General features: G+C 37.9%; 1 protein-coding gene across 2 annotated transcripts in view; it reads right to left on the reverse strand.

The window, feature by feature from the left end:
* Positions 1-1111: 1111 nt before the first annotated feature.
* The window catches only part of LOC103476252 (polypeptide N-acetylgalactosaminyltransferase 10-like), a 63822-nt gene continuing 52232 nt past the window's right edge, over positions 1112-12701 (reverse strand). Inside the window, exons 7-14 of one of the 2 annotated variants that reach the window (XM_008428458.3) lie at positions 11400-11517; positions 7978-8085; positions 6373-6594; positions 4042-4158; positions 3288-3437; positions 2883-3116; positions 1653-1814; positions 1112-1492 (exon numbers count right to left, since the gene is read on the reverse strand). In XM_008428458.3, coding sequence (XP_008426680.1) covers positions 2952-3116; positions 3288-3437; positions 4042-4158; positions 6373-6594; positions 7978-8085; positions 11400-11517 — 880 coding nt within the window. In that variant the 3' untranslated portion in view covers positions 1112-1492; positions 1653-1814; positions 2883-2951. The remainder of the gene's footprint in view (positions 1493-1652; positions 1815-2882; positions 3117-3287; positions 3438-4041; positions 4159-6372; positions 6595-7977; positions 8086-11399; positions 11518-12701) is intronic. The other variant, XM_017308699.2, reaches the window with a different exon arrangement.

Consider the following 12701-nt stretch of genomic DNA (forward strand, 5'->3'; position numbering starts at 1 on the left):
CATGGGCTTCCGTCCTGTGTGGGAAAATTCAGCTGTTTGCCTTTATGACTCCTGTAAAATCCAGGAGATTTTTTTTTGAGTGTTTTTGTATCTAAATCTTTCTCTTCTAGCGGCAACATCCTGTGAAAATAACACAAAGCACAGCAATATTTTGCTCCTCACTAAATTCACTTTTTATACATTTGTAATTCCATTTGAGTCTCTGCTGCTTCTAGAAATAGTCTAAGAACTAAAACAAATCATCCAGCCATTTTCTGGTAAAGTTAAGGTTCTTTATGAAAGCTAGTGCTTGTCTGAAAGACAAACCGATTCAAAAACCTCCCAATTATGAAATCACAATCAGCAGGCATCGCCCACCACCTAGCAACCCAGTCAGAGCTCCAGCATGTTTGGTCAGCTGGTTTAACTGTTGTATGTACAATGGCTGCTGAAAAAAGACAAGTGTTTTTGTTGTTGACTTATCATCCAGAAACCACTTTCTGAATTCTTCTCGGTTGTGCTGGAGGCTCTTCTTCTCCTGCTTCTGGATATGACTCAGTGTCAAAGATGTTTGGTTGTACAATCAGTTTGCCACCATTTTCACATGCATAATGTCTGACATTGAGTTGGAGGATTTTTATGCAAAGTAATGAACAAGTTTTAGCCAATAGACGTATCCCAACTTAAAAAGAAGCATAATAGGTCCCCTTTTAATTGGTAACAGTGCTATGAACTGAACCACCATGAAGTCCTTGAGTAACAATTCGTGATATGGATCAGACCTTTTGAAGAGGTGTAATGTTATATGTTAAATGGAAAACTTGTGTTTCAATATAAGTTGTCAGTCTGCCTGATTTTTTTTCCTTGCCTTTCTTCATCTGTTCTTTTCTGTCTTTATCTTTATTTTTATCTTATACTTAAATCTGCTTTAAACTTTGCTCTCCAGTCTGTTGCGTATCAGGGCCAACTAAGCTTTTATTACCCTGAAATGACTTTAAACCCTTTCTGAAATGTTGCAACTTGAATTTGTATCTTTTTCTTTATCTCACTAAGGATTTGATGTTGTTAAAGCCCAGAGTTCATAATTTGCAGGCAGTGAAGAATAACAAAACAAACATAAAGAGCAGCAAAGTCAATTTCTGTGATTTGGTTTCTTTATTACATATTAGAAAAAAACAAAATTTTTACTGTAAAGGTGAATATAAACAAGATGTTGCTCCTTTAAAAAAAAGGGATACTCTGATTCACTGGGCAGGAATGAATCAATTTTTCAGTTTTTGCTTTCACAAGCTGTTTAGCACCATAAATGACAAACATGCCAGCAATAGAAAAATACAAGACCAAGGAATGCAAAAGAACAAATCACCCCTCAAATCCACCAGCGTGTGCAGACAGATGCACCCCGTCAATGAAAGGAGCGCGGCTCTCAGCAAATATTTGCCGTCTTTGAAAGTCTCTGAAAGCTTTTCAGGTTTCCCGCAGGTCAAACAGATCTCACTGCGGTCCTCCCACCCTGGAGAAGGACAGAACACAATTCAGATATTTTTATTTATTTATTTTTTCTTTTATTGAATCAGTTTTTATCTTTATTTCTTGGCAAGTGAATTTCAGTGGGCAGAAGATAGACTGAGCGAGGAGTAGCTGGTGTTCAGGGAAGCGTGTCTCTCTTTTACCTCCTTCCACATCACAAGCTTGAGCTGTATGATTGGATTCTGGGTGTCGAGGCGTTTGGTCTGAACAACGCTTCAGCTGTCAGCCGGGGCGCTGGATCTCTGCTGTACCACGGGAAATGATCGGGAAGCAGCAAACTTCTGTCTTGGAACTTCCAGGCTTATCTTGAAAACAGACAAGGAACAAAGATAGATCTTTTTCTCTAGATCTCATATTGAAACAAAGTTTCAAAAATGTCCTACTTGCCAAATTAAAAAGACATTAAGAATTGATTCTCCAAGTATTTATGTTAATCTTACAACGTGTGCATAATAAAAACAACTAAGGGAGAACAGCTGCTGAAACTGGAGAAACAATTAAGAATAAAATGTTGCTGTAAATGTAGGAAAAAAAACTTATTTTCTCTAATTTCTCTTTCTCATTTATTTTTTACCTGATGGCCTGTAGTGATATAAATATAAAATAATAATAGCCAATACTTAAATTAATTCACCTGATGTAACCAATTTAAATCATTGTGGTTTAAAATGATTACACCTTAGGGATACATTTTGTTTATCCACTATATTTATTTCCATTTTTATTTAAGTGGTGTAAATTTAGTAGTATTTATTTAAAGTCTTATTGGACTATGGGGCTTTTGTCTCTATGTCTGCTGGTGGTGGTGTGTGTGAACAGCCTGGTCTCACTGTTACAATCAGTTATCTGCATTCTACCACTTCTAATTTCCTATTTCAGACCATTGTGCGTTTAATCGCAGCTAAATTACTATTGATGTACGATATATCAGCATTAACATCAGTTTGTTGATTTGACTGTCATTTGTTTACATATCCGTATCGCTCCAGTGAGTGAAATTGAGTCTATAATAATAACTGATGGTGGTTTTTGTTTGTGACAGTAATTGTGGATGTTTAGCTGAAGCAGAATTTTAGGGGGTTGTTTTTTACAGTGTGAAAAGGGTAGAGAAATTTTAATATAGATGAATATTGGTAGCGCCCATAAGAGCAAAATAAAAATCCGATATCAATATCACTTATACTGATATCTGATATTGAATATTGCTTTTTTAATTATGATTCGAGACACTTGATGCCACAAAGATTCTTTAATTGGCCAAGTTTTTGCAAGGCGCAGGAATCCAGAGATTTAAATATATCAACTTTCATACAAATTGTATAGATTTTATGACTTATAGATACATAGTTTTTTTTGTTTGTTTTGACACTCACTTGAACAAAGGCGATCACAGTTTCATGATCTTTTCCTTGGAAGATGCCTCGTCTCGCTGCCCCCTGACCTCAGTCGGTACCCCGGTTGAAGTGCTCCAGCACGGTGGCGTTGGTTCGCTCAAACAGCCACTGCTGGCTCAGAGAGGTGGGGTCACACGTGTTCATGAACACTCTGCGCTCACTGGTACTGCTGTCGATGCAGCTGTTACTAACGGGATGGTAGAGACTCTTATCCTGGAGAACAGGAACCAACCACAGATCTTAAAATACTTTGTTCCTTTTCCTCAAATTACAGTAGGAATGTATGTTAAAGCAGTTAAATTTAGCATCAAAGCCGATACTCAAATATCTGGATTCAATTTTGGTTCTTTATAGAAAATCAAGAGCAGTTTTGGAGTTCTGTACCTTTCTGTAGCGCCAAAGCTGATTCCCCTTCATTCCATGACAGTCGTACAGAGTAACAGGGCTGTTGTGTGAGACGGCATCAAAGCAGACCTTCCTCGTGTGATTGGGTTCACCCACCCGGATGTCTTCCCTCCAACCAAACGTCAACACCTGTGCAAAACAAAAACACTGAAGCCATTGAGCATTTACTCACTGAATAAGTGAGTAAATGATTATTCAGTGATAATAAGCACTTATTATCACTGAATAATAAGTTCAGTGATAATAACTTTACAAACTTTTTCCCTAAGTTGTTTGTAGGAAAATTTTTTTCTAAATCTGACCACCAACACAAAGCACATTGGATTTATGAATAGCAATGCATATCGACAGCATCAGTTCAAGCAATAAGCCCTAAACTTTTCACACACACAGCTGACATCAGCAGTACCTTGTCTGTGGGTGGTGCTCCAAATTTTGCTGGACACCAAATGACCCCTGTACTTAATGCGATAAACAATAATGTTGTTGTACTGAAACCATTTTCAAGTAATATCTTGATAATGGTGAAAAATAATGCAAGCTAGTCCTCTAAAAGACCAAGAAACTTACATTTTATTAATTATATTAAGTGACACTGACAGGTCACTTAAAGATTCTTTCTTGGATTTGCATAAGCGGACAGTTTTAAGTCAATCAACTTTAAATTTAAAAGCTAACAACACACATTATATCCAAGATGATGTAAATGTTTGGTTAAATAATTGGCAGCTACCTGTCCGTGGCTCCAGCTGATCTCCCCTCGACTTTTCACACAGGTCTCCAGGCGGATGGGACTCCCAGAGACAAAGTGTCTGATCTCCATACACATCCCACTTCCCACATTTCTTATCTAAACACAAACAAATAGACAAATATAGAATTTGATTTGCACTAAATGACAGTCTTTTTACTTACTTGTCTGACTTTTCTAGAAATACATAAAATGTGGAATAAGCTCTCCTTCTGCTGTTTTGAAGTTTAGTTTTAATTCATTTCACATGTGAGGGGTCTGGGCTTTCTTTTGGATCCTGGCTGTGCAGCTCAGAGTCCCTGATGGGAGCCACAGCTTGTGGGTGAGAGGTCAGAAATTCATGTTATTGCAAACAAATGTCATCACTATATCGCCCATGTAATTAAAAGCTTGAATTTGACTAACACTCAATTTAAACAGCAGTAGGTGTTTCTTCTGGAGCAGTTAAAGCTGTGGCTGCCTTATTATGCAGGAAAATGATTGAAGAAGGAGATTAAACACAGAACATGGTCAGCAGTGACCCCCCTCCAGGCTTTGGGGTTTACACTACATTTCTGAGCTTCTGGGGTTCAATGGTTAACTTTTATCACAATGATTTATGTTGGGTAGTTAGCTATGTAGATATTTAAATATCAGGTTTGCTTATTGAATATTTTAAAGAACCCTTTAAACCACTGTTTGAAGGAAATTAAAAACATAAATCATATTTCTCCCTTTAGTGCTTCCCTTCATTGGCTTTTGGTTAAATCCAGAAAAGAAGTTCAAATTCTTCTTCACATTCATAAAGTGTTTGATAATAATCAAACCCCTTCAGCACGTTGGGTTAATGATGTGCTGTTGTGTGCATCTGATGTTAGCCTGTTTGTGATCGTAAAGATTTCAGATGGGAATAAATGGTCCTAATTTTAAAGGGGCAGTAGTATGTAAAACTCACTTTTTGAATTGTAATGTTATAATCTTATTCCTTCATCAGAAGCAGCATTCAGTTTCTATGCACCACAAATTTGGAACAAACTTCCAGAAAACTGTAAAGCAGCTGAAACACTGAGTGCCTTTAAATCTCAACTTAAAACCCACCTGTTTAGAGTTGCTTATGGCTAAATTAGGGTTAGAGTGCAGGTTTTGATGTCTTCTATGTTTTTAATGTTTTTATCTTTACTTTTTATCTATTTATTAATTTCTTTTTATTTCTCTTTCTCACTGTTTAATTATGTAAAGCCCCCCGGAAAACGTCCCAGTTAAACGATGTTTAACTAAAGTGAAGTCCTACGGGGTTTAGAGTCCCAGTTGACGGCGTTCAACTAAAAACCTAGAGGTTGGAGTCCTTGTCAAACGGTGTTTTTGACTAAAGCCCCAGAGGGTTAGAGTCCCAGTTAAACGACGTTTAACTGAAGTCCTAAAAGGGGTACAGGTTTTAATGTTTTTATCTTTTTTAATCTTTTTTTTTAAATCTCTTTCTCTTTCTCACTGTTTATTCAATGTCACATGCTGTTTTTATTTTAATTATGTAAAGCACTTTGAAATGCCTTGCTGCTGAAATGTGCTATACAAATAAAATTTCATTGATTGATCAGACCTGGAGTGTTGCCCTAATTCATTCATGCATGTTTGAGAATGTATTTAATCTCCATGGCAACAATTCAGCTGTGCAAAAAGCCTGGTTGGGCTTAGGTCCGCCTCCAAGGATGGAGCTCCTCTTCTGTGTTTCAGTTTCCAAACTTCTGAGCTTCAGCCCCACAGAGCAGCCCTCCCCCGTTACCCTGCCACTCAAATCCTTCAGACTAGCCAGCAAGAATTAGCAAACACCTGATGGAACTGCACTTTAGCTACGTCTCAGTGCAACACTGGCAAAAATATTGTTAAAGGGTTAATAAGAAGATCTAACACCTAATAAGAAGAGGGACGTTGTGATGACTTCCTGAAGGTGGAGTTTCAGAAAGAGCAGGAGTTTTTAAAGAAACAGAGACCTAATTTCAAGGCGTTAAATTACAAAGTAAAATTTCTTTTAAGTCATATTTGATAGATAATAATAAATGAAGACAAAGTAGTTACTTGATTTTTCTATGAAATGGCATTATGTGTCTGGAAAATGCATAACACTGCCCATTTAATCATCAAGTTACACTTCCCTTTAAAAGTTACTCTTCTGGTTTTTCTTAATTCATCTATCTTGAAAGTTAAAATCGATGTGAAATATAAATAATTCCATAAATGTTAGTACAATTATTTACTTAATGCCTTTTTCATGGAATTAAGTCATTATGGACTCTCAATATGGATGCAGTGATGCAACTTTAACATTTTTGCCTTTACCTCCCCCCATGCAGCGGCAGGGGGCTCCACCGGTGGGTAATGTCTCGGCAGGTCCCAGGCCACCTCGCTCATGAACCACCTGAAGTTTTTGCAGCCCAGTCGGCTCCGCAGCTCCTTCTGTGCCGTCATGTCTCCAGCTGACAGGTGGCGGTACTCAGGCCGATGCTGGTAGACGTACTCGGCGTATTCGTCCATCCACACCTCCGCCACCCGTTTGAGATTCTGCAATCCATCAAATTGCTCCATGTTAACACTATATTAAAGTCGTATCATCATACAAACGCAACAATTCACTGTTTTTTAAAATCCTACCAGCATGTTTTGCTTTATTTAATCTTATGATACTGAAAGCAGTCAGCATTGAATGAAAGTGAGCCTTTAAAAACGAGAGAATCCCTTAAAGCTGTGAGAAACAAGACAAGGCCAAAGTTTTCTGCATTACAAATAGTGAGCTCACAATTTCATGTTAAAAAGGCCAACTGCCAACGCTGTTGGTTAGAATAAAACAACAGAGCTGAATCTTCAGCTGCATTCCAGTCTGAGAGGCGAAGGGCATACATAATGAATGGTGCTCGGCTGAATATCAGATGATTTAGCTCTTTAGGAGAATTATCCATTCTATGGCGGTGCTTTAAAAACAAAGGAACTGAAGCACATTCTTCATCGCTGCACCTGCATAGGCCCAGAGAGAAGATCTCACTAATGAAAGACCACCAGGAGAGAGAAGAATGCAAACCGCACTGTATTCTTTACCTAACTCCTCTGCAACCCATCACACTTTCCAACGTTTTTTTCCTGTTGCAAAGTATTTAAAGCCTGTTTTAAATCTGTTTGCTTAATTGCAGGCAAAAGGACAAAAGTTTGTCCAGTTTGGTTCATGGATTCATTTATCTCTGTGGAGAAACTCAGATGTTGTTTGAGTATTTATGTAAAATCAACTTTTTTATTTGAAGCTTTTGCACCTAGAACACAAAAACTCTCAGGTAATATTCACATTTGTATGCTCAACAGATACATATGCTGATTTGTAGCTGTATTGTAAACATAAAGTGTGTAAAAACAGCTTTTAAATGTGGTTTTATTTTTGCCGTGGATGAATCTTATTTCCTATATTCCAACAGACTAACATTTTACTTCTGTTTGATGAACCAAATTCAAGGAATAATTGAAGGATGTATGTATTATGCTTATGTATTTAAAGAAACACTGCATTAAAAAAATATGTACAGGCTTAATCTAGCAAGAAGGTGGACATTTGATGATGCAACAAACAGGATTTTAAAGCTTATCTCCCGTACATGTTTGTTTGTTTGTTTGTTTGTTTTTCTTTGGAAAGTTTTGATCTGCTGAAACAAATTTTGACTAACAAAGAAAAAATTATGGAAGATTATTATGAGAACAACATTCAAATATATCCTGTATAATCTATATATTCACCTTCCTAAAATAATGTCTTTTTTTTTTGCCAAAAGTAACTCGCTTTACTTAAGTCAAAACATTTTATGCAGTCTCTAGCATCTTATCTCCCCACTTAGTACAGTTATCTCGGCCCTCAGACCTAATATCTATAAAACAAACATTTTATCATAAAATGTGCTGCACTACCTTTGCCAAGCTGATCCCACCGGGAATCTTATAGGGAACATATTTCCGGTAGATGTGCCCCACCCTGGAGCATGGGATGTCCTCCATCCGGCCACCACACATCCACACCTACAAAAACACACACATGGGTGTGTTGACTGAAAAAAGCTAAAATAAGGTGTGAAATCCATGCTAAGGTTTTATCTGACTGGCTTGAAAATCTCTGATGATGAGACACAACTTCAAGGCAACAAAAGAAGGCAGGTAGTTTACAAAACACAAGCAAAAGCTGCAGAATCTGTTAGGAATAAAATTCCTGAAATATCTTTCAAATTCTTCAACAAAGGTTTAAATTCCTTTTCAATCACAATCATGCAAAAACAATTCACCCTTTTAGAAATTGTTCTTGTTTTGTTTTTTGTGACTCATTATGTGACATAGCAGACACTGAATTACACTTTCTGACTTTAATCCTCCTTCAACGTAAAGAAAAGAGTCATTCTTCTCCCGCTTGGCTCCTGATGCTGAAAATAAACCAGGAGAAACAAAAAGGACGAGAAAGAAAAGGCGACTTAACCAAAGCAGGCAAACTGGAAAAAGAGGCTTTGTCTTTCACAACAAAAGCAAAATGCAAGAAAGAGAAGCTGGAGGGCAAAGAGAACATGGAGAGAGAGAGAGAGAGAGAGAGAGAGAGAGAGAGAGAGAGAGAGAGAGAGAGAGAGAGAGAGAGAGAGAGAGAGAGAGAGAGAGGGAGGGAGGGAGGGAGGGAGGGAGGAAGGAAGGAAGGAAGGAAGGAAGGAAGGAAGGAAGGAAGGAAGGAAGGAAGGAAGGAAGGAAGGAAGGAAGGAAGGAAGGAAGGAAGGAAGGAAGGAAGGAAGGAAGGAAGGAAGGAAGGAAGGAAGGAAGGAAGGAAGGAAGGAAGGAGACAGACAATGAAACAGAGTATTGTGGCTTAGATTCCATACTTTTCAACCCTTTTCCAGATGGAGTAGAAACCCTGAACTCTGAGGAGGTTTGTACTGCAATACAAATAAAATAGATCTTGAAATTTGAGCTTTTACGTAATTGCTGAGGTCATCTGGTTGTTAAATTGAGCTTTTAGAAGCTTTTCTTCTCATTCACTAAATAAACACATTTTTGGCTCTTTAATGTTAGTTTAATAAATCGTGTCTGAAGAGCGGCTCTGTGTGTGTGTGTGGGTGAAATGTGAAAATGTCTTATCCCTCTGCTATGCATGTAAGTCTGTAATATGTTCAGACATTAGCCCGTTGTGTGAGCTGGAGACATTCAGCGCTCCCACACCAGTGTTTCCAGTATGGAACTCCAGATTAACCAACTAAACGATTGTGTTCCACACACAAGCAGGCCTGGTTTGTCGGTGGGAGCGGCAGTTTGCTTGTAGGGATTAGTATGAGAGCCTGTTAATCTCCTCACCTCAGGAGACTGGCTGTCTGTGGCGTATCAGCTAATGGGGATCTTAATAAAGACGAAACCAAATTGAATATCTGAGCACATAAAGTAGACCTAGGAGGCACAGCAAGGCATGTGCTGATAGAATAATTTCTTACCATGATAATCCTGGCTGAAATAATAACCTTGGTGTGGGATATTATCTCACTAATTACTTAAATAAGATGAAAAGCTTCAGATGAGAGTTAAAAACATCAGAGCCTTTCTGGCTGTGCCCGTCGCTGGGTCAGGAGGAGGTTTGTCATTCATTTCACACTCAAAGCTACAAATAGAAGGAATTTTCACTTCTTACAGAGCGCTTAGCTCCAAGGCAGACTTATTTGGATTATACGTGTGTAATACAGATATTTCCCATCTAATTTTAACTGATAATCAATGCCAGTACAGACATTTAATTATAAAACCACTGCTAGAGCAATGTGTCATTTCAATTTTTATGCTATTTCACCAAAATTAAGAGACATTTAAGGGTGTGTGTATGAAGGAGAGGGGGCAATTATATTTAAAACACACGTTGACATTTTTGCTTATTCAACATTTTTAGGGAAAATTGTGACCGTCATCTGATTTTAACAGTTGAATAAGTCCTTGTAATTGGACGCAGCAAGGAAAAACAAGATATAAACAAGATATCTACATTCTCTTTGTGAATAATAAAAAAATGGCAGACAATCACTAACAGTCAGTTTGACAATAAGTAAAATGAGTGGCTTCCAAACTGTTCAGCTAATGACCCAAAGAGACTGAAATTGATTTGATCCTTTTACCTTAATGCTTACTCAGAACATTTTGTACAGCGTAAAAACACAAAATCCCACAAAGTATTTTCTGTCTAGTTTATAGTGGAAACATCTTAGTACACTTGAAATAAGACAAAGCTGACTCAAGTAATTTTTCAGCAGGATATACTTGGTTGTTACTTTTATAGCATTGATTAAAAATTTTGTTCCACAGAGAGATTATTTCACTTATATCATGGGAAATATGTATTTTTATATGTGGAATATTCTGTTACTCCAGCTAGTACTTTTTTAAACATTAATATTAAGAAATTATTTATTTAAAACAAGGTACCGTATTTTCCGCACTATAAGGCGCACTTAAAAACCTTCAATTTCCTCAAAAGCCGACAGTGCGCCTTATAATCCAGTGCGCCTTAGATATGGACCAATATTGAGCCACAACAGGTCTAGCAACTACGGTAAACAGCCGCCGACTTCATTTTCCCCCGTAGAAGAAGAAGCGCGTGGTGCATGCTGGGAAAGTTGTCAGAACGCTGGTTTGTTAATAAGTTTGATAATACATTTAAAGCCAGGGGGAGGGGCGGGGGAAGAGAGACAGAGACTGCGGCGGCAGCGTGTCGGTTGGTCTGTGTTACCCAGAAAGCAGTTGGGCACAATATCGCAACACCAACACCGTGAGTGAAACAATGACTGGGGCAGCAGACTATATAAAGCACTTGGGGACCATTTCTCCTCAAATGTGGATGTGTAATAATAGAGTATGGAGTGTGAAGGTACTCCTGTTGAATGTGCTTTGAGAGGAAATAAAGGAACATTTGGGTTTTTGTTTTTTTTTTATTAATAATGAAGCTTTAGTTACAACAGTAAAGGAATATTGCTGGTTTTTATACTGTATCACTAATTTCATCTGAAAAGAATGTGGGACGTTCTCAGAATGTATGTTTTTTTTTTGTGCATTCCAACAAGATATGTTACTATCTTGTTGAAAAGTTATTTATAAGCTAGTTTTGTCTTATTTCAAATGTGCTAGGATATTTACAGTAGAAACTTGACAAAAATATTTGTCTAGATTTTGTGTGTTTGCAGTGTTGGCTTATTTTAGTTGACCTAAAACCAGAAAGATTTTGTCAGATTTATCTGACAGCAAAAGAGCTTACTCTAGGGATTTTTGTTGTTTTTTCAAACATATGTAAATATCTATTTTCAGTTGCACACATTTATCCTTTTCACCTTGAAGGAGATCTCATATTGCTCTCCTCCCCAGATCTCCAGCCCGGTGTCGTATCCTCCCAGTTCCCAGAACCACTTCCTGTCCACAGCAAACAGTCCGCCTGCCATCACCGGAGACCTGGAAGATGAAGTAAAGCAGGAACAGTTACACATCGCTTTGACGACGGGAGGTGCTGCTGGACTATGAAAAGAATATTTTCTGAGTCTTGGATAAGAACTGCAGCATATGAGCCTGTTGAGTTTATACTGTACATCATTTTGGGTTGTGTGCATTTTAAATACAGATCTTGTTTCCTAGCAGAAACACCGTTTTTGGTTGAATGAAAACAACATTACTAAATCTGCAAAGGGTGGAACTAATTTGAGGCTTAACTGTATTGACCTACTTGTTATATGAAGTATGTTTTAAGTATATAACAGATCCTTGTTTTGCTTCCAGGAAAACAATCCAATAACTAAATATTCCTTAAGCATCTTTTCAATATCAACAAGATGGTTGTTCAAGCAATTAGAGAATATTCAGTGCCAGAATTAGGCTTTAATAAGTTGTAACTAAGTTAACTATAAATTACTACACTACTTGGAGAATCTCCTTTACTTGCTTTGCTTAAACCTGGAGACGGTTCTAAGGAGATTGTGCATTTATAGCGACACTACTTCCTAGCACATAACGATGTACGGAGAGCACCACTCAGAGAGCTATAGACTCTATGAGCTGCGGAGTGGAGGGTTGTTAGCGGCTGCTGAACCTGACTGTTGCTGCTAAACACCTGAGGCAAAGAATTAGGGCAGCAAGTGAACCAACAAACACTTGTTTGTGTCAGCCTTCAATGAAATCTCCTTCTGGCAAACGCATTACTTAAACAAGCTGATCTGTCTTGTTTCCCATCAACAACTGTATTATCCAGTGCAAGAAATACACTAAGCTGCGCATAAATGTCCTCAACGTTGCTATAGCTACTGGCCTTTGATTAAATAGAAGATCGGAGGCAACATCCCTAAAGGTAGTCTTCTCTTGCCAAATTTGTCCCTGAGGAGGATCAATTAAAGGCAAACGGGGCAGATTTTGTACAGTCAGCCAAGAGAAAACCTCTGGGGCTTTCTTCACACCACAGGACCACTGAGCAGAAAAGATCCCCACTGTGAAAAACCGACAGGTCTTTGCAGTTTTTACAAGACATGAACACAATCAAAGCAACACAGCAGATACTGGGCATCTTTTGAACACCAGAGTCAGTAAAATGTTATATTTTTAACTTCTTGTTTTAGTAAGAAGAGCTAAGGAGATAAAAACCTTTAATC

This window comes from Poecilia reticulata, chromosome 14 (assembly GCF_904066995.2).
Source record: "Poecilia reticulata chromosome 14, P_reticulata-male-v2, whole genome shotgun sequence".
Lineage (NCBI taxonomy): Eukaryota > Metazoa > Chordata > Actinopteri > Cyprinodontiformes > Poeciliidae > Poecilia > Poecilia reticulata.